This window comes from Dermacentor variabilis, chromosome 10, assembly GCF_050947875.1.
Source record: "Dermacentor variabilis isolate Ectoservices chromosome 10, ASM5094787v1, whole genome shotgun sequence".
NCBI classification, from domain to species: Eukaryota; Metazoa; Arthropoda; class Arachnida; order Ixodida; family Ixodidae; genus Dermacentor; species Dermacentor variabilis.
The window spans coordinates 11,679,523-11,705,154 of record NC_134577.1 but is presented as its reverse complement, the minus strand read 5'-3'; the positions used below and the strand labels follow the sequence as shown (position 1 = coordinate 11,705,154).

Below are 25,632 nucleotides of genomic sequence, written 5' to 3'. Positions count from 1 at the left end.
ACCGCGAAAAGATGTCGGCTATAAGGTTCCGATTTTTCACCATTGTTACCTCTGTTATTGCCAAAGTGTCACTTAACGACAGTGATGAGGATGACGCAGAAAGCGACAGTACAGGCGATTCAGGCCCGACAGTGGTAGAAGTTGCAAGTTACGTCAGTCTCAAGCAGGTGCTTGCTGAGAAGAGGGGACTGGCAGAAAAGCTGGCTCGCAGTTTAAGTGAGTTGGAAGCTGCTGTTGTCGCTGCTAGGCTGCCACAGCATCAAACGAAAATAACAGACTTGGGTTGCACGAAGTGACTAAATACTGCATGTTTTCTGCCCTTTCAACACACTCTCTCCGAATTCCTTTATGACAGGAAAGTGGGCGATCTCATGCTATTTCGGGTAAGCAGTATGTACTATTGCTTAGTCCATAGTTATTCCCGAGCTCCGGCCAACTAGTTTCACTGTACAGTCGCCGACTGAATTTTAGGACTCCAAAAATTCGGACATGCTCGATTATTTGGTCTGCTTCGCAGCACCGCCATTCTCGCCATAGACCATAATGTATAAAAACTGCCGAAAGTTCGGACACCTTGCAACTTCTCGTCTGATTTTTCGGACACTCCTTGAGCCAACTCGATCGAAAGCACCATGCACCGACCCTGACTGGTGCACGATTCGACTTGCTGAACGCCATTTTTGTTTTGAACGAAGCCTCCTTGCTGCCCCACGAAGTGGCGCTACTGCAAATCTCCGCTCATCATCATCATTTCTGCCTGGTTTGTGGCTACAGCCATTGCTACAGGAGTTCCGGTCTCAGCTTAGTAAGCCATGTTAAGACAATCCAGCAGCTGATTTGTTTGTTTCTTCGTGCACGAAACTGCGAGTAGGCGCGGTGATGTTTGCTTTGTATGCTCTGTCGAGGTTGCGGTGATCCAACGCGGCATACAGAAACATCGCGTCAAGTGTCTAACTGTGCCAACAGTGCCCCTACTGCTCCCTACATATGCTCCCTACTGACGCCGAAAATGTTCTTCCGAGCATTGCGATTCCGGACACCGTCTCATTTGACAGTTTCACAGGTGCTGACACTGCTGTACTGACATGTGCAGAACTCGATGACGGTGAGATCATTCCTCAGGTTTCTGCTGCACCGCCGAACAATGACTCCGAGTCGAAGATGATGCATCATGTGCTATGCTGCCGTCGCATGCAGAGCGTGTACAAGCAGTGACTGTGCTTTCAGCCGCCTATAGTGACCGAGATTCAGGCTTATCTAGATAGTGACTGAGATTCAGGCTTATCTGATTGCACTTAAACGGAACAGCGCGCAACGGCGCGTTCACAATTTCTTCAAGCCTACTGCTGAGCCCGAATAAGTGCATAGAAATAAAGGATTTTTTTTGCTTAAGCTGCTTTTTCAGACACCTGTTTATTTGGACATTTCCGCAGTCCCTGTGAGGTCCGAATAAACGGTCGGCAACTGTAGTTGATTTCACTGCATTTGTGACTCGTCTTACGGTTATGGTTCTGCAGTACCCTGTGGTCTCTCGCACTTAAGACTCCATTTATTCGCGACGTTATGGTGACGTAGCACATTCTATATGACACCCACTTTGAGAGTTGAGCAATTTTGATGACCAAGGAGGAGGGAAATTCCGCTGTGGCTTGATGGCTCGAACTCAACGATTCGCAGATGGCAGGACCAGACCTTCCAACTGGCCCTTTGGTAAGGCCGGTTAGAAGGGCTCTGTTGGCCTTGTAGTGGCCTGGTACCGTCCATGAATGAAATGGTTGTGCGGCCTCTTAAGAAGTACTTAATCTCAAACAAGCTCGAAGATGACGTATCTCGTGCGATCACTTACGGAGACAGTTTCGCTTTTGCGAGACTAAGCTCGTCCCGGCACTGAACCCATCGAAGTATACGGCTGACAGTGCTCTTAGCACTGATGACGAGCTTGACATAGCACCAAAAACACTTGTCGGGGATGCTTTCAGGGCTGAATTTCGCCGAAATTTCAGACGAAATTTCGCCTGGAAGACATGCTTAGCCACTGGACGTCTAAGCTTTGCAAGAAAGCCAGCATCTCAGTATCAAGGGGCACGGGTTTGCAAACAGTGAGGATGCATGCTTTTGCAGGTTTCACCTGAGCTTATTATCAATCCTGAGCTTATTGTTTGAGAGCAAATGTGATGAGTGATGACTGGTACAGGGTGAAATGCCTCTGAATTTATGGGAAATTTATGTGGTATAGTAAGGTACAGTTTGGCGAGAACAGACAACTAGCGGAAGTAACTAAACTTTACTGTATATTTGGCTTGCGTTAGCTTTGTATTTTAGTATAACGGCTTACTAATTCAATTTTTTTTACCAATAACAATGTAATTGCAATGTTCCGACATGTTAAAATTTGCTAATAAATGCATGTGTATATCATGATTCAGTATTCGATATTATATTTGATTTTAACTATTCGTATTCTAAAATTTCGATATTTGCACACCCCTCATGAAGATAGTTTATTATATCACACATTTCGTTAGATCAACATTCATTATACTGAGGTTTGACTGCATTAGCCTGTTTACTATGTAAGCTGAGTGACCACAATGTTTAATTACAAGAAATCAGCATTGTGCCAGCACATTTTTTGTGAGTCAAAGTGTATTCAGTGTGCTAAATTCTGTGGATTTTGTATCACTGTCACACGCAAAAACACAAAACACTTACCCGAGGATGGATCCAATCCTCATAAGCATGGTATTGTGAAGAACGTAATCAGTCAGAAGAGCGAGTGCAGGGTCGCATTCATTGCGTACGCCACAATTGACAATGCCACAGGCTAAGATGGCTCCTGCCTGCAATTGTAAATATACATTGTATCTGTTTCAATGGGATTTGATGGGCTGATCGTCACAAGGTCTATGGCACATGAATGATGAAAGGCACAGGAGTGATAAAGGGACGCTAGAGCAGTAATGATGTCGATTGGAACCCAAGTGCTTATGACACCATTCTCTCGTCACATACTTCATTGTTCTTATACAGCAGGCCTAACAGTGCCTCTGTCAAGGTACACAGAGTTTGACGCTGAATGGTGTAAATATGACATGTTTACACGCAAGTGCCAAGGTTATTAGTTACCCTGCAAACAACAAAATCTAGAGAAAAAGAAGTGCAATTAAAAAGAAAAGAGTACTTTTTTTTTTATAATTTTGGATCAGTACTACCACCTGTGATCAATAAATAGAGTGACTGAATTGCTGGAGAGTGGTGTAGTTCATACTAATTGTTGACAGAACGGTCATTGAAGCTTGAGGTCTGTCAGTCATCGTTTACGAAGCCACATGGTTGTTCAGACGTGCAGTAAGATATCCAACACAATGCAAACGCTTAACTCAATTGTATACCACAGGCTGTTTTTATACAAATTATGCGAGGCCTCTACATGTATTCTTAAAAGTGCATAAATATGAGAGGCAATTATTTTGAAGGATTCTGAGGACTGAAGCTGTATTCCTTGATACATTTACTGCCTTTCCTGCAAATAAATGCAGAAATCAATCATTCACTATATTTATTGATCACAGGTTCTATTTCTCACACCTCACAGGTGTATTAGCATTCATAAGAGGTGTTATATCTTTTAAGTCCAACCAATAATGCAACTAAGACATTTTTCACCCGAGAGATTCGGATGTCTGATTTTTGGACCTGCTTGATATCCTCGTGCCGTCGCCATCTTCTCCAGGGAACCAACCTGTAACAGGAACCTAAGTTTTGGATGCAGTACGGTGTCTTGCTCAATTTTTTTTACATGATCACCGCATGTGACGTCACAAGAATGCCAACAGTGCGTAAAGCTGGCACTATTTGAGTTCCCTCGCTTTCAATGGTTAAGCAGTTGCTCTGCTTTCCAAGTGATGAATGGCCACTGTGAATAATCTGCATCAGCTTGGCATGAAACTTAACTATGGTCACCTACATTCGATTAAGAAGAGCTGATTAAGTCTAACAACTTAGGCAGTGTGGTTGTGACAAAAATTTGCACTGGTCAGTGTGGCAGCAGGCATCAAGCCATTGCTGGAAGCTTGTCTCTAATATTTCTGCATGAACAGCTAATCAGTTATCAGGCCCGAGAACATGCACACAAGTTAGGCTGACAGCTGTAAAAGCAGCGTGCAAGTTTATGAGTGACCAGGGGGCATCTACTGTGAGCACACCTACCAAATTTATGTGTGTGCTTACTGCATGGTTGGAATGGGTTAAGCTTACATGTAAGTAGAAAGCTCCCAAGTGAATTTGTCCAACACCGACTAAAATTGCCAGTGTCACACAGTCAAGGTTGAGTGTGGCATCTGCACTTTGGTGCACCACGACTATGCATGATGCATATTAAGCTGTGTGATGGGCTGTCTATGTACTTGTGGCCTCAATCGTCACACTACTTAGTGTAGATGTTATTTCCCTGAAGTGCATACTGAGTAAAAGTATTTACCCAATTTTGCTATACAGCTGGAGTTGTAAAAATTAACGAAATTGATTGTTCTCTTTAAAATTCATTTATTTGTGCCTCAGTCTGCAATGGCAGTTGGTAATTTACAAATACAATAGCCGACTAATTTTTTGGACTCCAAAACTTCAGACTTGTTGGATATTCTGGATTTCATAATTAAGCCGTCAGGGTTCTGATAGAAATAATGCACTTTCACAACGATTTTTTGGACAAATTTAGGTACCAAAGTTTGATTTTCCCAACTGAGCCTCGCTACCCGATCTTGGAGGTTGCTCTGTTGGATTTTCCAATGTCTTGGCTTCCAGTGGCCCGCTCTGTAGACTCCAAGATTGGGAGGCGCACGTCATCCTCTGGTCTTGGAAGTCATGATCGCTCTTTACTAGACAAAATGCTCCAAGCGACTGTACTTTTTCTTTTTTCTTTCTTTTTCAGTCAGCACTATCGTTATAATCACTTAATGCGGGATCCAATTTCTTTTTTGCTTTCTTTGTTAAAATTGAGGTTTAATAGTGTAAACAAGGAAATGTAGAAGAAACAAATACCACAGACAAGCGCTGTGGTATTGATCTTACTAATGCAAATAAATTTTTTAAAGTTTCGGTTGCTATTTTGCATGTGGTGTCCAAAGAGCAGGTGTGTCTCTAAGACGTCGCAACTTTGTGCATGATTGTGCAGCTTCGCATTTGTGCGCCACCTCCTATGCATTTGTGAGATCCAAGTTGTGCAAAGAAACATGGCTCGTTTCATAGATCTTCATGGCGATCTCCACCAATGGAGATCGACAATGCAGTGATGCTCTTGAGTGTACATGGAGATGATGTCACTCTTGTGCAAATATAAGCAATCTGATCGCCTCCAAGTGATGCCCTGCCCTCCAAGGCAGGGCACTGTTACGGATTTTCTTTTAAGCCCCTCTAAGTCTGATAAACTTCATTTTTTGGGGTAAAAAAAGTTTTTCAGACTATCTTTAGGTACCCGCGTAGTCTGGAAAATTGGTCGGCTACTGTACACGAGACAACCATGAGACCAGAAAACACATACCTTGATGTAGTCTTCTGTGGAGTAGAGGTACTTATCAATTTGTGCAAGTCCTCCATCAACGTTCCACAGCAGAATCAAGCCTAGCGATGCTGTGGCACTAAACATGCCTAAAAAAAGACAGTACAGTATGCATCATTCAGCCTTTGCCTCCAAGTGTTAACAAAGCTGTACCAACTTAAATCGAAACTGTGTCACGAAATTACTGTTATATCGTGAAAAAACACACGGTTTTCAATGAAACTAAAATCAGCAAATGAGAATAGTTTGTTACATCACAGATTTCATGAAATCGAGGTTCGTTATATCGAGGTTTGACTGTAATAGTGTATCAATTTCATGAGGCTTGTTCATGACTGCAACCTGTCAGTTTAATCATTTTAAGTTATCTAATAGCTAAAGTACAGCTTCAGCTTCTCATGTATGCACAAATCAACAAAAGCCTTTCCATATGACGTGTGCCAAAAGACTGAGGTATAGGCAGAGAGTACAGCACTGCTCAACCTTCACCAGAAAGAAGACTTCAACGTTTTCACCCTCATATATGACACAGAAGCAGTCAACAGCTCCACCCACCCCTCTTGACCTCTTGCTTCAACATTAACAGCAGCACAAGATGCATCACTTCTTATCTGCCAGTGCTGCAAGTAGTTAGCAAACGAGCCTGTACTTAACTTTTGAGGACATCAGAAACATCCAATTGGAAACACAAAGACAAAAAACATCTATGACGAGACATGGGAAGCTTCTGTAACCACAAGAACTGCTTAGAACATCATATTCCACATCAGTATGTAACAGTAAATAGAGAATCCTGACTCTTTTAAACCACCAGTGCAACCACTTTAGAAAATAGGAGCAATATGTCATGGTTGGACATGTAAGCAACGCTAAACATGCAAGCAAACATCCTAGCATCCACTTGGCCTTGCATCAGCAGGGTTCAAATGCTGTACAATGTATTTAATTTTGCCAGGGAGTGCACACACATAAACATGTGTGAAAGATAAAGAAATGGGAAATGCCGAAGCTAAGAGTGCATGTACCATGCTCTTTGTTCTTGTAAAGCCACTTGTTTCCATCTTCCATGAGCAGCCGATCTTGGCCAAAAGCAGCATTGACAAACCCATTGACAAAACTGGATGCCAGATTCTGTCGTGCAGAGTCAACACTGCCCCCAGGCCCAAACGATGGCCCTGCAGAAAGATAGGGAAACTAGCATCCACAAGGGAACAAAATAAGAAGCGTTAATACTATGGGAGGAAAAACTTACAGCCAAAGGAAGCTAGAACATGGGAGGAGATAAAATATGAGACCACATGATAAAAACACATGGTGCTGGCATTGCAGGTTCTGTAAGCCAAAAATTGCAAACATTTGCGCCTCAGGGAACCCACTAGCTTCCAAGACCTGAGAAGCCCTCATGTCAGTAATACCAGGACACATGGCCAAAATAGTCAATAAGCCTCAACAATTCGTCATTCAAATGATCATGCAAAGCTTATGTCAAATATTAAATGCATGACTAGCCCACCCACAAAGCACAAAGAGCATTTGTCTTTCCCATAAGAGATTATCAATACATGGCTCATTGACATAGAGGGCTTACCTCAAATAAGCTGCTACACACATGCGATTGCAGTGCTTATTTTCTCTATAGGTCACAGCTGAGAATACTTGCTTGCAAGTACAGTAATGCAGAGAGGCGTAAATTGATGTGGCTGCCTACCAGACCACAAAATACCATTTTAGAAATAAGGCACTCCCCAGTGCACAGTTTGGGAAAATTAGTATAAGTGTTTAATAGGAATTCGCATGCTGCTTTGTGCAGCACGTTGCTAGCACAACATTCTGCCATCATATAGACAAGCTGCTGCAGCACTGAAAGTGCGCAGATGAAGTGGCCCCCACAAATATCATTTAGACAACTTGTCTTTATGATTTGTGATAGACCAAATTACCTATGAACAGCTTACGAACTGTTAAGCATGCAGTGCATATAATGCTGTGCACATGGCCCCAAATAAAACAAAAATAGGACTCTGCAGCTGCTAGGATGCGAAACTGCACAAAGCAATTGCCCCTTTAGGAGGAAAATTAGAATTGCAATAAGGCAAAGGTGACCATACTTACGTGCATTGTCAAGATGCGACTTGTAAATGTCTTCAGGGGTCTTTGGCTCAGTGATGTCCAACTACATTGTGGTAGTGGCAAGTAAAATTAAAGTTAGCCAACAAAGCAAGATCATGTGCACGCATCGAAGAGCATTTCCTGTGAAAGCTTGTACAGTCAATCCCAGATATACCCATTAAATCCCAGTTCCGATATATCGAATTACTATATTTATCGAAAAGCTGTAAAATACCCTGGAAAGTCCCAATGCAAAAGTATAAAGTTCCCTTTTTGATTCATAACAATGGACTATATGTACATCAAACTCCCATTCACTGCCACACCTACCGTATTTATTCGCGTAACGATCGCACTCGCGCAATGATCGCACCCCTAAATTTTTTCGTCAAAATTTGATTTTTTTTCTTTCCCGTGTAATGATTGTACCGTGAACGTGTCGCAGCGATATGTCGTGTGCCAAGTCTAGCTAATGATAATCGTGCTTACCCATCTGTCGAATGCTACACAAACGAATCTTCAAGACATAAGAAGCGCTCTGCACGCACCCAACATTCTTAAGCAGATTCCCATTTCATTCCTTTCACCACTTTCCGCACTTCCATGAAAAAGAAAGCTACAACCAAACTTGCCTCGGCTTTATTATTTGTAGGCTTTATAACGGTTTTGGTCAACAACAGCAACATAAACGTGGCCTTTCGATTCTTCTCGTCTGCACTCGTGAGCACGCAACAAATCGCGAGCGGCAACGACAGTGGCCACGTTTACACTGATACGAAGTGTACCCTATTCGTTCGCCGACGCTTGAAACGCAGCTAAGATATTCGCCCACCTTTAGCGGAAACGTGCCGTGTTAGGATAGCAGTGAAGACAAATGCCACACTTTCCGCAGCATGCCCATCTCTGTTTCTGTCCCCTCAAAGTGGACATGGCTATGTTATTGTTGCAAACTTGACGCTATTAACGATATTATTCATTACTGACACGAAAGAAACTGTTTCAATGCGCGTAATGCACTCATGAGAAGAAAAATAATCGCATTCAGCGAGTTTGGCACGGTCCACCGGCCGCCATTTTTTGTTTTGGTGTACCGCACTAACAGCGGCAGACGCCTGCTTTACATCCCACAGCAAATGCGGGATGAAAAAAGAAAATGTGTCTTTTCGTGAGAAATTTAATCAGCATAATGATCGCACCCCTGAATTTGCGTCAATTTTTTTTACAAATAAGTGCGATCATTATGCGAGTAAATACGGTAATATATCGAATGCCGTGCTGTGCCCGCTGCAAGTATACAGTTAAACCTTGATATAACAAAGCCGGTAAAACCAGCAATTTGCTTCGTTATATAAAAATTTTGTTATATTGAAATTCAAACTTTTTACTTCAAATAAGTACAGTCGCTGATCGATTTTTCTTACATGGAAAGGAGCTGCAGAAGTTTCTAGACTAACTGGCAAATCGAAAAAAGCAAATATTTATTAGAAAACAATTCATTTTGATAAATTTGGGAGTCTGCGACAAATGAGACGGTTTCATGCCACTTATGTCGACGGTATCTTCTCGGCAGTACGAATTAAGCGAAGCCAGCCATGCTTTCATGTGTACTCCTCCCCCGTGGCTGATGATGTCAGCCGCACTGGTGCAACGTCAACAGGAAAAGCGCCGGTAGCGGGGAGCGAATGCTTCGACTGCCTCCCTCTCCAACGGGTCATCAAAGCTCGAGATTATGCAACCTCCAATACTAAATGCGTGGTAAGACAACTTACAAGGAGACACGCCGTCTCTGCATGCCCACTCATTGCACACACGGTAGATTGCCTCTAAAGCAAGGTGTCCGGTTGTGTATGCGCTCATTTGCGCTTACAGCAATGCGCAGCCACGTCGGAGGCACACGAACACATGATGGGGCATGCTCACTTGCAAGTCGCAGTACAAGTGTGTTGATGGCGGCACGGCGCATGTCTATACAATCTAGGTTGCTTCCACGGTGCATCTATTTTTACCTTTTCTTGAATAAAATGTGCACCAAGCACTTCAACACGTGTGAGATGCACCGTAGCCTCATGTCCAGGTGATCTGTACATCCAAGACCCTTACTACAGACCCTTGTACATCGAAGACCCATCGAAGACTAACTTGCAGCGTTAGTGAGAAAAAATTAAGCCAACTTTTGTGTGTTCGACACGGCCTCTGAGAAGCCAAATCGTTAAGTTCCCACTTTTCACAATCTCGGGGAAGCGGTCTCAGACATGCGGGAGATATCGGATAAACTTCGGATAGGCCCAATTTATATTTCGAATTATTGGCATACAGTGGCCGACTAATTTTTCGGACTCCAAAAATTCGGACATCCTCGATTATTCGGTCTGCTTCGCGGCACCGCCACTCTCCCCATAGACCATAATGTATAACAACTGCCGAAAGTTCGGACACCTTGCAACCTCTCGTCTGATTTCTAGGACACTCCTTGAGCCAATTCGATCGAAAGCACCATGCACTGACTTTGACCACTGCATGGTTCGACTTGCTGAACGACATTTTTGTATTGAACGGAGCCTCCTTGCTGCCCCACGAAGTGGTGCTACTGCAAATCCCCGCTCATCATCATCGTTTTTGCCCGGTTCGATAGGGTGGCTCTACAGCAGTTCCAGTTTCAGCTTAGTAAGCCATGTCAAGACAAACCAGCAGCTGATTTGTTTCTTCAACACGACGCTGTGAGTAGGCCACGTTTTTCGTTTGTGCAACTGGTGTCGGCGCGACGGCATGGCGATGTTTGCTTTGTGTGCTGTGTCGAGGTTGCGGTGATCCAATGTGGCATACGGAAACACCGTGTCGTGTCTAATGGCGCAGACAGCGCTGGGGAATGCCGGCAAGCGGGTGCCGGGAGGCCTAGGATTTGACGCCTACCGATGCACTCCCTACTGACACCGAATATGTTCTGCCGAGACCGGTGCAGTGGTTGCATTGCGATTCCGGACACTGTCTCATTTGAGTTTCACAGCTGCTGACACTGCTGTACTGACATGCGCAGAACTCGATGACGGCGAGATCATTCGTTAGGTTTCTGCTGCACCGCCGGACAATGAGTCGGAAGATGACGTACCATGTGTTACGCTGCCGTCACATGCAGAGCGTGTACAAGCAGTGACTGTGCTTTCAGCCACCTATAGTTACCGTATGACCCTCTCCGAGATTCAGACTTATCTGATTGTGTGTAAACGGAACAGCGTGCAACGGCGCATTCATGATTTCTTCAAGCCTACTGCCGAGCCAGAATAAGTGCATGGAAATCAAGGATTTTTTTCTCGTAATCTGCTTTTTCAGACACCTGTTTATTCGGACATTTCCGCAGTCCCCGTGAGGTCCGAATAAACGGTTGGCAACTGTATCAAACTATTTCGCGACCCCCTTTAAGTTTGGTACAGTAAAACCTCGTTAAACCGTACCCGCTTAAACAGTAGTTTCGTTTTAAAAGTAGTAAAGTCAAATCCCCGACTCAGCGGCCATTGAACATAATGTGTTTCGTATCCGCATAAACCGTACCAGCTTACTGCGTACGCATCGGTTAAAACGTAGCGTTTGAACTTTTCGTCGCGCAAACACGGCACTGCGCCATCTCCATCGGGCGGCCCGGCAGAACAACACGCCTCTGAGATCGGAACAACGCCCTCCAAGCGCCCTGTGCGTTTGCGCGTGAAGCCGCATCAACATCAACATCATTTCGACGCGGTGCCAGAGGGCTTCGAGGACTCGCGTCGTTCCGAAGCTTGGATAAAAAAGACGCTGGGTGCTCAGCATAGAAGAAAAATTAGACATCGTCTGTGCTATCGAACGTGACACGAAGAAGTCGGCGCTGACACGCAACAGGGATCTGCTGTTGACTACAGTGTGTGGCATTTGGAATGCGAAGAAGTTGCTCGGCAGCGCTGCTGCGACCGCGAAGATATGTCGGCTACGAGGTTCGACTTTTCGCCATCGTTGCCTCTGTTGTTGCCGAAGTGTCGACTAGCGACAGTGACGAGGACGACACGGAAAGCGATAGCACGGGCGACTCAGGCCCGACAGTGGCATAAGCTGCGCGTTTCAGCCTCATGAATGCAATCGTCGCGACAATAGGGGCGCGATAACGTAACTCTATTCCAAATGAAAATTATTCTAAACTCCGGCACCCGTAATGAAAAAGGCGCCCCCGGGTCTTCTGCAGCACTACTGCGCACGTGCACGGTGAATACGTAACACCAACGAGGAATCTGCCATGCGAGTGTTTGCCGAGAAGAGGGGGCTGGCTGAAAAGCTGGCACGCAGCTTCAGTAAGTTTGAGGCCGCTGTCGTCGGCGTGCTGCCACGGCATCAAACGAAAATAACGCTTTTGTCGCGCGAAGTGAATAAATACTGCATGTTTTTTTTCCCTTTCATCGCACTCTCTGAGTTCCGTTTTCGACCGGTAAGTGGGCGATCTCATGCTATTCGGTTAAACAGTACTACCGTTTAGTACGTACCTTTCCCGAGCTCCGGCCAACTACGGTTTAACGAGGTTTCACTGTATATCCATGAGGAGTGTATTTACAGTATTTCATTACTGGGTTTATTCAGTGAAAAAAAATGTAGCCATGACCATGATAAAAAAAGTGGTTAAAATGTAAAATGAGAAACTTTTCTAATTTTAACTTGCCTCTCGAGCCAGACCCATAAAGTGGTCATTGAGGGACGAGTTTGACACAATGTCTGACAGGTCATCGTAGTTGGTAATGGCATCATGAGACTTCAGGAACATTTGTTGTCTACCTAGCATGAATGCCATCTGCTTGAGGATGTCCCTGCAACAAGAATGGCCATAACAAGAATTACAAGAATGACCCTTCAAAAAGCATCAAGCCAAACAGACAATTTCAATAGCAAAGACAAAACACTGCTAACACTATGTCTTCAACATGAGATGAGACTGAGCGATGGTTGATTCTACTACGTATTTCTTGCTATTGTGGGTCACTACACATTCCCAGCTCGAATTATTCTCACTCCCCTCATGATTTACAATTTCCAAAAACTGTGCTTTAAAAAGGCATGGTAAGGCCTACATTTGTTTCGTGATATGTTTCTGATAATATTGCGCAGGTGACTGTACCATACAGATTACTGAGTGCTACACAGTTGACTTCCATTAATTCAATTATGATAGGACCAACAAAATTGGTCTAATTAAACAAGAGTCAGAAAAAAATGTTCAAACATACCACTGATTAATTTGGTAGTATTTGCCCGATTCTAACGTGCATCCGAATGGTATGCACACCTACTTTTTATGGGTTCAAAATAGAAAACGAAGTAGAAACGAGGTCACAGCTCCTAAACAAAGAAATGTAATGTGCACCCAATTTTTTACCAAGAAAAATGTAGTATGCCTCCGATTCAGTGAACTTCAGCTTCACAGAATGCAAATTTATTTACTTTATGTCCATCGTCCTCACTGCCAGACAGCCCTTTATCGCTGTCTATGAAGAACCACAACATGTCATCCTCCATATGGCCCACAGCATGTTTGTTATTCTGCGTTAATCACTCGCAAAAAAATCGCAAAGGCGTTGTAGCCCACACCTAGTTTAACCTGCAACGCCACTTGTCGCTAGCTTAATATGTAAAATAACTTTTCACTTGAATGTGCTTTCATAATCAGACTGAAAGCAGTGCATTTTTGTCGTTATGCTAAGTCAGAAGTTTTTTTTTGTCACCATCCACCGTTGCCATCTTGTGCTAGCAATCATATTGTGATGACAGTGGCAATGACACTGGCTAGGCTAGCTCCGACGATAGGCTGTTGCGAATGTGGTTTTGATTTTGCATGAGAGATCACCGTGCAGGCAATTTTTTAACAAATTTCCTTGAAAAAAAGAAAAAAAGGCTCATGTTAGAATTGGGTGAATACCGCAATAATTCCTTGTGAGCTACGCATTTGCTTCAAGATCTTTCTATGGCAGGCCAAATATAGGCGTCCCTGACGGGAGGTGACATGTGTTCAACGCATTCACTGTACCTTAAGCACCGCCAAGAAAGATGCTGCCGCTTTTTGAGTCGCCACTGGTGTCACCATTGTGGTCGGGCATGTGTGTACTGACCAACCAAGTTAAAATTATGTGGCAGAGGCCAGTTACAGAATCAGAATAACGAAAGTTTGGGCCCACTGAGATATATGGGTGCCTAGCCGGGACCTTCGGTAGAGATCGAATTAAAGAAAAAACTGAATTAATCATAGTCAAATTAGCTGAAGTCTACAGTACTCAAAGGCGCTCTCTTTAGATCAGACTCAATTTCATTCAAATAATTTCAACTCCCCGTGGAGCTCGAATTAACGAGCCTTCATAGCACTTGCGCATGAGACTTGGAAGAATTGAACTGTTAAATTGGCTTGGTTAACGAATACAAGAAAAATCAAACAAGAAGAAAAAGAGTGGGACCTACACATCAGGGCACTTGATAAAGATAGTCTGTATGGCATCTTGGTCATTCAGTTGCATGGCCAGACGCAGGGCTTCAGGGTAGCGCTCATACTTCAGAAATATCTCCATGGCAGTCTTCAGGAGGTTAGTGTTTTCTGGCTCTGGGACATAGGGTACACAGCTGCAAGAAAACACAATGCTTTATTTTATTGGGATGATATTTGCATAACAGTCCCCCACATTCAAATTGCCAAGAGCGAGGCAAATGCTTACTATATGACGAGCTTTATACAACCTTTGTCCTTAAGTTCTGAGACAAATTAATTTTCTCCTGCAGAAGTGATTCCCCAAAATATAGCTTGGTACGCTTGTGTAGCATTATCTTTCGAGACTAACCTGCATTATTTTTGCAATTTTGGGAAATTACCGCAAGCAAAAGATGAGACTTGAAGAAAGGGACAAAACGAAGTGGTTCATGTTGTCCCTTTCTTCAAGTCTCGTGCTTTGCTTGTGGTAACTTCCCAAAATCATGAATCACCAACTGGCCTACACCTACACTCTTGCAAGTTGCTGTGCCAGCCACTAAATGGCATTATGTGGCGGAAAGATCTACTGCTACTACTCATCGGCGCATTCTACTGCAAGTTACTGTGGAGAGATGGACATCCACCTTAAAAAGCATGTGAACATAAAATTCTGTTTGAAGCTCAGTGCGACAGCTTCACAAATGTATCAGCTTCTGCTTGACGCTTACAGAAACTAGACATTATCGCGGACGCGAGTGTTTCGGTGACGCAAAAGGTTAATCTCAGAGAGAACATCAGTGGAAGATGACTCGAGGCAAAGTGTTCTTCAACCTCATGGAATGAAGTTAATGTGGCTTAGACCTGAGAAATAAAAAAATAGCAAGACCACAACATTACAGTCTGCATGCTAACAGATGCCCTCAACATCAGTAAGACAATACCCCCCAAATTTTGGGCGAGAAATTCAGGAAACGAAAGCTGAATGCCAGACTAGTGCCACCCTCCCTCACATAGGACCAGAACCTCTGTTTGTTCCAATTTGCTCTTGCAGGTACACAAAGGTGCTGCATACGTTGACAGCATCATTGTTGACGATGAAACATTGTACTTTCAGTACTACCCTTTCTAGATGCCCCAGAGCTCATAAACTGCAATTTGGTGATCCATGAACTCTCCAGCGTAGGGAAGGGTGCAGCAGAAGTATAAAACAGATGTGGATAGTTTTTCATCCAACAAGGGCAGACAGTGAATCAAGATTTTTATGTGTGCCCAAATGGATGTGTGATGCACAGCAACATTATCGCTCTGGTCTATAGGCATGTGGACAATGCAGTCAACTACACGATAATGCAAGGCCGTAAACTGCCCCAAGCAAAGCACAAATTTTTGCCAAGCATAGCAAAACTGCACTGCTGCATCCACCATACTCACCTGGCCTCTCTCCATGCATTTTTTTTTCTGTTTCCACATGTGAGGAGATCCCTAAAAGGACACTGAAGGGAGGGCACTGAGGCCATTTATTATGCCATGACAAAAAAGGAGCTTTCTGCGTTTTGGTTGCTTCCAAGACCTCAAGAAGTGTTGGAACCTGTGCATAAACTACAAAGAAGACTACTTGGACGGGGAGCTGCACAACAGATTTATAAATGTATAATGCCTCTTTTTTAGGGAGGGACTCAGTCTAGACTATATGCACAAAGGTTGCAATATGCAGACACCCTTCTAACACCATGCCAGCAAAAATGACATCATCTCAAGATTGCACAAGCAGTGCAAAGACCATCAGTCATAACTAGGCTTCAGACTTATCAGCTTAAAAAATAAAAACTGGATTTGTTCATTCCAAAAAATGCAGCAGAGCAGGAAGTTGTATGGTGGTTACAAAATGCAGAAAACACCTAACATGTAAAGGAATCCTGCAGAAGCACCTCTCTTCTCGATAACTTGTCTTTTTCTATATCTCTGCTAGAAAGTGCTACGAGATGCACATGCCATTATTCTGTCCACATGACGCTTGACCAACCAGTAATTTTAAAGCAGCCACTGCAATCATTGCAACATCTTAGCATATTTAGACTTGTTTTGATGGTTTCTTACATTCCTCACCATAGCCATGAACTGATTCACTCATATTCATCATCTTGGGAATCATCGTTTTATGTAACTGTAGCAGTCAAAGGTAACATATTTTAATTCATCTCTTGCTGAAGTGTATTGCAGGCTAATGCATTCTGTATATACGGTATCTTGCATTGAGCTGTTGCAGTTCCTTCTGGATATTACACACTAAATATGCCAAGCTGCTAAAAGCAGCAAGTAGACAAACAAACATGGAATACTAACTAAAGGTAAAGCTGATGAAACTGCTTTGGGGTACAAGTGCTACTATATGTTTCATCAAAGGCAGCTGATGCCTCTGCACATACCTTGTGAGGTACAAGCAAACCCTCGGAAAGGCCTCCTTGTCAACGTATTCCTGCAGCAGCTGCAACTGCTCGATCTCCATGAGCAGGTCACAAGCCTCGGCCTCTGCGTTGTGCGCCATGTGGTATGGCACAATCTGCTTGGCCAGACCAAGCAGGGCTTTGCGCCTTTCCTCGTCGACTTCAACCCACTCCTGGGCGATCTCGCCTGCCAAGTGCCTGCAGTCGTTGCCGTAGTATCAGCACGAAGTTGAGACAGCATCAAGTCCAAATTCTCCTCAGGATATTTTGAACTAATGTGTCACACATGCATTGCCAGCTAGGTAAGAAGGGAGAAGACGAGAGTGCAGCTTTTTGTGCACAAGACGAGGACAAAGAAGAGGCTGAGACACACGAGCGCAGTGTGCCTTAGCCTCTTCTTTGCCCTCGTCTCCTGCGCAAAGAGCTGCATTCATGTCCTACCAACATGCCCAAACAGTCACCTTGGAAAAGACAACTAGCATGCACATACGAAATCTATCCACAAGGCATTTAGCTCAAAGTATAAACAAAAAATATTAAATTGGATAAGGCATAAACACATGCCTCATTCAAGAACAAGTCTGGGTTTGTTGTCAATGTTCTTTACTAGGCCGAAGACAAATAACAGTCAAATCTCGTTACTACGAACCCCACATTAATTAATTTCTCAAATTTACGAATATATTAAAAATACCCCCCAGATTGCCTATATTTTCAATGTAAAAATATTTTGGAACTACGAATTTCAATACAGCGCATATTTCAGAATAAAGCACATAATTTATTTTGCCCTTTATAACCTCAGTATTAGTATAACATCAGTATTACAAATTCAGCTAAAAGTAACAGCGCCGCAACTCTCACGTGAAACAGAAACTGCGAGTGCAGTAGCTATCATCATCACCACATTGAGCGCCAACTGCTCCACCACAATCTTCACCACAAAGCTGTGGCGAAGTTTGTGGGAGATCCAATAATGAATGCAGCTAGCGACAGCGCCAAGAAGCGAAAGCTGTTTTCGCTGCAGGACAAATTGGACTTATTGCATGAAATCAACATATGCAGACAGCGTGACATGCCTCATCAACCGTCGCGACCATATTGAAAGACTGAGACAAGATTGTCAAGCTACACCAGGAGTTGCAACTCGCTCCTACGAGGAAACAGCTGCGCGTGGGAATGTAGACACATTCCTAATCAGTCGTGCAGGCTGCACGCACCAGAAGAAAATCACTGATTTCTCCAAATAAAGCAGCTTTGAAGGGAGTGAAACAATTTTATTTGAGAGTATGCTCGTCTGCACACACGTCTACTGCCAAGGTACGTCATTTTATTTTTTGAAGTTTGGCCACTGGCTTATAACTGCAAGTTTTTCATTACAACAATATTTCGAAATAATGAATTATTTTCAGCGGCCCTGCGTGATTTATTATATCGAGATTTGACTGTAGGTCAAACAAGTGTAGTACTAGCTCTTTACTCCAATGCCAAAAGACAGCTATTTTGAGGGCTGCCACACAATTGCTTAGTGAAAGAAACAAGTCGACTACAAAAAAACTTCCACAACTAAATTTTTGCACATTTGGTAATGCGTGAATTGTGGTTTAGTGGTACAGCAGCTTTAGAATCTACAATGTCCCATTTGGTAATTTTATGTCCCACAATGGTTTCAAAAGCTTTATGAGCTTGGTGCATAGCTGAAGAGTATGTGACCCAAATTTATAGTCCCCACACAAGTAAAGATTGCGCATTTCATTCTTAACACCTTGCATCTTTGCAAAATTTTGCAGTAAATACTACATGAGTAACCCTGAAAGAAAATTTGTGGCAATGACAGCTGAGAACAAAAAAATTGCTCACCGCACATATTCATGGCCCCAGGAGCCAATCTCTTCTCGCGATCCAAGAAGTCTGTATTTGAGGCACTCCCGTTCCTCACTTATAGTCATTGCCAAGATGGATACAATGTCAGCACAAAATCTCTGTAAAATGAAAAACTAGTTGCCAGCAACCACTGATACTTAACGAGTGTCACCAGCCAACCTGCTTCTTACATACTTTATGAGTGTTACACAAGCCAACCACAGGCTCCTTATTACTGTCTAAACCTGAGCCAGTTCACAACATGCACCCCTTTCAACAAATGGATAAACAAGAACTAAAATTTTGAACTTATTTATCATCATTAGTAGCAGCAGGCTAGATTTTATTGTCAGAGAGCTGTACAATTCGGATATTCAGTAGGTAAATAAATAACTGCACATGCTTTGTCAGTGAAAGAAAAATTTGAAAGAAGCAAATGTTTGCCCAAGGAAGTCTGCAAATCAGTACGTTATGCTGATATCATCATCAGGCAAACAAAAAAGACAGTTGATTTCAAACTGACACTTCTCACACAGCAGTAATTTTTTATGGCTATGATATTGCACGAGGCAACTAGCTGAAACTAACATTACTTTGCTGTTCTGTTTCAGCACTACAGCAATGATTTTAGAACGCGGTTTGTCAGAATCAAAATAAGTTTTATTCGCACGTTCATTCAGTTAGTTAGTTAGTTTAATGGGGTTTAATGGCGCAAAAGCAGCTAAGGCTATGCTGCGCCAAACACGAGGTGTTCTAAAATACAGTTTATAAAGTGAAAGCCTGTGTTAATAATCTATATTTTATATAAAAATCCAGTGTCGTCTAAAAATTTACGGACGTCACATAATGGGACTAGCGGGTCATCACCTAAAATTAAAGCAGGGTGTAAAGGTATGTGTAGTTGATATAATTTGTGCAAAAGTGTTCGTCTGTGTGTTTCAGTCTGCGTACATGTGAGTAATATGTGCATAACTGTTAATGGCTGTTGACATTTCTCGCATGTTGGTGTGTCTTCTTTCGTAAGTAAGTAATTGTGTGTGAGGTGTGTGTGCCCAATGCGTAGCCGGCATAAAACTACTTCGATGAACCGCTCTTGATGATAACACGACTTCCACTCGCCAACTATGGGTTTCGTGAGATGTAGCTTGTTGTCAGCACAATGGTCCCATTCGCGTTGCCATTTTACCGTGAAGGCTTTTCTAATTGCACGGATGCTATCACTATATGGGAGTGTCGTGTTTGTAATATCTTTGTGCGCTGCCATCAATGCACATCTATCAGCTGCTTCGTTACCTGGTATCCCAACATGGCTCGGGACCCAGCAGAAACGAATTGACCTCCCGTATTCGTTAAGCACCAACATGTTTAAAATGTCTCCTATCAGGGGTTCACACTCAGATTTCAGATGTAGTGCCTTCAGTGTGCTTAAAGAATCTGTGTATATGACTGCATGTTTGTGTTTATCAGTTATAATCTTTTTAACAACAACCCAGATAGCGTAAACTTCAGCCGTGAAAACAGAAGCATGTTGTGGTAATCGAATACTTGTTTCCCAATTTTCCGCTACGACCCCCACACCCACGTGATCTTTTGTTTTAGAGCCATCAGTGTAATATTGCATGTTATTTTGATATTTGTCCTGAAGAGCATTGAATTCTTGTATAATGTGTTCGCGTGGAGTATCTCTTTTCTTTAAATGTGCCAATGTCCAGTCGCACAACTGTGTGAAATCGTACCACGGGGCCAGCCGTTGTGGTTTCTTGGCAACCTGGAGGACTTCATGGGGAATGTCATAATCCCGACAGTATTGCTCATACCGCAGGACAAGTGGCCTAATCATGTTCGGTTTATTCGTGTAGTGTAAGCGTGAGTTGCATTGTGTGAGGATGTTGTAGCATATGTGTTGCGGTGATGACTGAATTCTGAGTACGTAGGAAAGAGTGAGTAATGCTCTGCGCTGCTGTAAGGAGGGTTCATTACATTCGACGTATAAACTTTCAATGGGTGAAGTTCTGTAGGCACCACTCGCCAGTCGCAGTCCAAGGTTATGTACTGGATCAAGTCTTTGGATGTAGGATTGTCTGGCTGAGCCGTAAACAATGGAGCCGTAATCTAAAAGGCTACGAACAAGAGACCGGTAAATACGTAAAAGACACGTTCGGTCGGAACCCCAGTGCTTATGAGATAACACTTTGAGGATATTCAATGCTTTATTTGCCTTAATTTTTAGTGCTTTAATGTGGGCAAGAAAGTTTAGTTTTTTGTCAAAGGTTACTCCCAGGAATTTATATTCTTGTTTTACCGGCAGCGCGACATCATTCAATCTTAAAACCGGGTCTAAGTACATCCCTCGTTTTTGCGAAAATAGCACTGTAACAGTTTTCTGAGTAGAGAAGCGGAAGCCATTTTTCTCAGCCCACTCCATTAGTTTATTTATTGTTATCTGGAGTTGCCTTTCACATGTTCGTAAGTTAGAGCCGCGGCACGCTATTTGTAGATCATCGACATATATGGAGTGCATAACAGAGGTGGGAATTACATTGTTGACAGAGTTCATTTTTATTATAAAGAGTGTTGTGCTAAGTACGCAACCTTGTGGCACGCCGCTCTCCTGGATAAATGTGCGCGAGAGCACAGTGCCTAGACGGATTTGGAATGTTCTGTTGGACATAAAATCAGCGAGACAGTTTAGCATTTTGCCACGGATTCCTAACGCGGCGAGGTCACGTAAGATTCCAAATCTCCACGTGGTGTCGTACGCTTTCTCAAGGTCGAAGAACACCGCCAGGCAGTGCTGTTTGTGTAAAAATGCTTCACGTATTTCGTGTTCAAGTCGGACGAGGTGGTCTGTCGTTGAACACCCTTTCTTATAGCCACACTGGTGAAAATCAATGGAGTTCCGTTTATCAAGCGTGAAGGTTAACCTTGCATTTACGACACTCTCGTACGATTTTGACAAACAACTTGTCAGGGCAATGGGTCGAAAGCTGCTTGGGGATGTGGGGGATTTTCCTGTTTTTAAAAAAGGCACAACTATTGCATTTTTCCAACATTTTGGCATGCTTCCGGATTCAAATACTTTGTTAAAAAATTTAAGGAGAGCATCTACGGATGCTTGGGACAGGTGTGCGAGCATAGAATAATGGATCTGGTCAGGACCTACTGCAGTTTTTTTGCCAGCACAGAGAACCCTGTTAAGCTCTTGTAACGTAAATGGAGCGTTGTATTCGTCCCTTGACGTACAAGTAGTTGGTAGTTTTTCTTTTTCTGCGGATAGTTTGTAAGTTAAGAACCTGTTTGTATAATTAGCCGAGCTAGAGACGTCATAGAAATGTTCCCCAAGTATATTCGCTTGTTCTTGTAGTGTTGTCTGAGTGCCTGAAGGTGTGAGTATGGGTATCGTGTATGGTGTGTAGTCCCCCTTAAACTTCCTGACCTGTTCCCACATCCTTTTGGATGTGACGGTGCTATTAATTGTTGATACATATTTTTGCCATGAAGATTTTTCTGCCTGTCTCCGAATGTATCGAGCTTTCGCTTTGGCTTGTTTAAAATTTAGAAGGTTGTTATGTGTTGGGTACCTGCGTAAGATTCCCCAGGCCCTATTTTGCAGCTTTTTTGCTATGGTACACTCGTGTGTCCACCAAGGATTTAGCTTTTTGCGAACAACGCCAGAAGATTGTGGAATGGCCTTTTCAGCTGCAGAAATAATACAGTTAGTAAATTTTTCATTAATTTCGTCGATGCTTAAGTTTGTTAAAGTGAGCTCCTCCAGCCTGGCACTTTCTGTAAAAACAGCCCAGTCTGCCATTTGTAACCTCCATCGGCGTGGCCTGTAGGATATAATGGGTAGCGTTGAGGTGAGGTTGATTATGGCAGGTAGATGATCACTGCCATATGAAGTCTCGAGTACATCCCATTTAAAATCTGTAAAAATGTCCGGAGAGCAAAAGGCTAAATCGAGGCAGCTAAAATTGCGTGAACTTGGTGAAAAATAAGTTGGCGCACCTGAGTTTAAAAGACAGATATCGTTTGACAGAATAAAATCTTCAACGAGTTGCCCTCTTTGGTCAGTTTTGACACTGCCCCAAAGAGTACAATGAGCATTAAAATCGCCTACTAAAACAAATGGTTCCGGTAATTGTTCTGTTAAATTTTCTAACTGTTTAGTAGTGAAGTGGGTGTGAGGTGGAATATACAGTGAACAAATGGTGATGGTTTTATAAGATAGAATGGTGACAGCTACGGCTTCTAAGGATGTATTCAATTGTACATTTCGGGTAGGAGTGCCGCCCTGTACGACTATAGCCACTCCGCCTGACAAACGGGTGGAACATTCGCGGTCCTTTCGGACAACGGTGAAACCTTTGAGAATTTGACTATTTTTCGCGCCGAGATTCGTTTCCTGAAGACATACAGCAACTGGTGAAAAGGTGTTGATGATGTCTTTGATGTCACCTAAATTGTGTATGAGACCTCTACAATTCCAATGGATAATAAAAGCCATATTGAAATTGAAGGGTAAGAATTGGCACTATGGAATGAATAAGAGGTGAGATGTTAGGTGACATGGAATTTAAAAGGCTTATACAAATGAGCGATAACCTTTAGGTTATCGCTTTCTTAATCTGAGTTGTTATTGGGATTTTGTCCCGCTTACCGCGCTCAAGAGAGCGCTTGTCCTTTGGTGTCAATGACACCGGGGTTTTTGCGTCGACCTCCATCGCTCTCTCTGAGGCGCTGGAGGATCGAGAGTTAGGCGCCGAGACACGTGTCTCGGGCCTTGGGGTTCGCTTGATCTTAGGGCCCTGCGGGACTGGTGTCTGCAGGGCATTTGAAGAGGATGGAGCAGCGTCGGCTGCTTCCACCACGGGGGCGGGAGGGGTCACTGCGGGACCACTGCGCGTGGGCTCGGAGGACTCCTGAGGCCTCTGTGACGCTGCCCCCATCTGCGTCACATCGGCGTAACTTCTTCGCGGAAGGTACGACAGCCGCTTTCTAGCTTCATAGAACGAGATTTTTTCTTTGACTGTTAAAGCAATTACTTCTTTTTCTTTTTTCCAGCAAGGGCAGGACCGCGAATAAGCGGGATGATCTCCCTTGCAGTTGACACAAAGTGGAGAAGAGGTGCAATTGTCAGTTTGGTGATCGTTCGAACTGCATTTAGCACAAGTATTTCGTCCTCGACATGCATGCGAAGCATGTCCAAACCTTTGGCATTTGAAACATCGTCTGGGGTTCGGAATATATGGTCTAACATTTACCTTTACATAACCTGCATCCAGCGAGGTAGGCATTACACTCGTTCCAAAGGTGAGTATTACATGTTTTGTGGGGATTTCTTGGTCGTTCCTGCGGATGACAATTCTTTGGACTTTGGTAACATTTTGTTCCTGGAAACCTTCCAGCAGTTCTTCGTCGCTTAAGCCAATAAAATCTTCCTCTGATATTACACCCCTGCTTGTATTTAATGTTCTGTGCGGTGAAATTGTCACTGTTGCGTTACCAATACTGGTAAGTTCTGTGAGCTTTTGCGCTTGGTCTTTGTCATTGAGTTCTAGGAGGAGGTCCCCGCTAGACATTTTTGAAGCTTTGTATGTAGGTCCGATTTTTTCTTTTAGACACTTGGCCACTAGGAATGGAGAGAGCTTTCTCACTGGTACGTTGTTTTCGCTGTGCAGTACATAGAATTTGGGAAATGATGGAACATTGCTCCGAAAAGAGAACTGGAACGTTGCTTCGGTGCGGCATCTTTTCAGACGCCGATCATAGAGAATAGAGGTTTGCGCTGCCATGAGAAAATTGTGTATGTTCGGCAACAGCGCCGACCGCCCACCACGGAGCCCAACGAGGGGACGCGGCAGAGCTTGTGTACAAGCCTGCACGACGCCAGCCGTACGCCGTCACTATAACCAAATATGGTGTACCCAAGGTAGGATATCCACACAAGGTTAACCCTTGCCGCCGTGGAGAAAGGAAGTAAATGGAAGAGAGAAGAAGACAGGAAAGATAAAAAAGTGAGAGATAAAGACTAAGATTTGGGGAGAAAGAGACAGGAAGAGGCGACTATCGATTTCCCCCGGGTGGGTCAGTCCGGGGGTGCCGTCTACGTGAAGCTGAGGCCAAAGGGGTGTGTTGCCGCCGCCAAGGGGCCGTAAAGGTCCAAACACCCGGCATTGGCTCAACCCCCAGGATCCCCTTTTCCCCGGACACGGCTAAGCCGCGCACGGCTACACGCGGGAGGGTCCAACCCTCGTGTGCTCGGGTACGTGGTGTCGCAACACACCAAACGCCTGCTTACGCAGACGCCCCTGCGGGGGCACGTTCATTCACTGCAGCGAACGGAGACAATAATACTGCAGGTTGAACAATTTCTGACAAGTCAGTCACTCGATTTCGCAGGCTCACCTTTGTTTTTTCTTCTTCGATCTTTTCATAGACCTCCTGCAGCGTCTTGTAATGGGGTTTGAGAAACTTCAGGGGCTTGGGTACCGACGTCATCGACGTGGTCGAGGCCTTGATCTGAGCTCGAAGGTTCTCGAGAGCACCGAGGTACAGTGAAATGTCATCCTCCTGTTCGCGCCAATGGGGAGTATGTTAAGTGCCCGCGGAAAAAAAAAAAAAGAAAAAGACAGGGCTATCCAAGCGTAAGAGTCGCACAGACAGACCAATAAACACTCACGACGAGGCGATGAACGAGCAGGTTCAGATCGTCCTGAAGCTGTTTGTCTTCCTCTGTCTGAAAACATGCAGCAAGGAACGACAATCAGACGACAAGCGAGTGCTCTTCCGAATACCAGATAACAGCGATGGATAATAAGAAAAACGACAATTCTACACATATACAAGAATAGTAAAATTATATTTGTTCGATGTGCAGAAAAAAAGTGCATCACAGACGTGCGCGAAGTGAGACAGCAAGATTTGGAGGCACATGTTAATGACGAGTAAGGAACAACAGCTCGCGAAGTAAGTGCTGTTAGTTGGTGCCTCGTGAGACACTTGATATTTGTAAGATTCACTCACAAGTTCCAATTCCTTTTCTCCGTCATTTTTCTTCTCTTTTGCAGGCTGCTCGCCTTCAGCCGGTGCGACCGTCTTTTCCTTCATGTTTGAAACTCTCCAAGCCAGGCACTGCACGTGGTGCAGCTCAGGCGTGATCGGCAACTAAATATGTAAGATAACTTGACTAACTA

At 43.8% G+C, this 25,632-nt stretch overlaps 1 protein-coding gene across 1 annotated transcript in view; it reads right to left on the bottom strand.

The window, feature by feature from the left end:
* Positions 1 to 25,612, bottom strand: part of Rpn1 (regulatory particle non-ATPase 1) — a 61,096-nt gene extending 35,484 nt beyond the window's left edge. Inside the window, exons 1-11 of the mRNA XM_075671555.1 lie at positions 25,463 to 25,612; positions 25,119 to 25,175; positions 24,845 to 25,009; positions 18,434 to 18,555; positions 16,556 to 16,771; positions 14,126 to 14,284; positions 12,342 to 12,486; positions 7,670 to 7,730; positions 6,583 to 6,732; positions 5,540 to 5,646; positions 2,713 to 2,840 (exon numbers count right to left, since the gene is read on the bottom strand). Coding sequence (XP_075527670.1) covers positions 2,713 to 2,840; positions 5,540 to 5,646; positions 6,583 to 6,732; positions 7,670 to 7,730; positions 12,342 to 12,486; positions 14,126 to 14,284; positions 16,556 to 16,771; positions 18,434 to 18,555; positions 24,845 to 25,009; positions 25,119 to 25,175; positions 25,463 to 25,546 — 1,394 coding nt within the window. The 5' untranslated portion in view covers positions 25,547 to 25,612. The remainder of the gene's footprint in view (positions 1 to 2,712; positions 2,841 to 5,539; positions 5,647 to 6,582; positions 6,733 to 7,669; positions 7,731 to 12,341; positions 12,487 to 14,125; positions 14,285 to 16,555; positions 16,772 to 18,433; positions 18,556 to 24,844; positions 25,010 to 25,118; positions 25,176 to 25,462) is intronic.
* Positions 25,613 to 25,632: the final 20 nt, after the last annotated feature.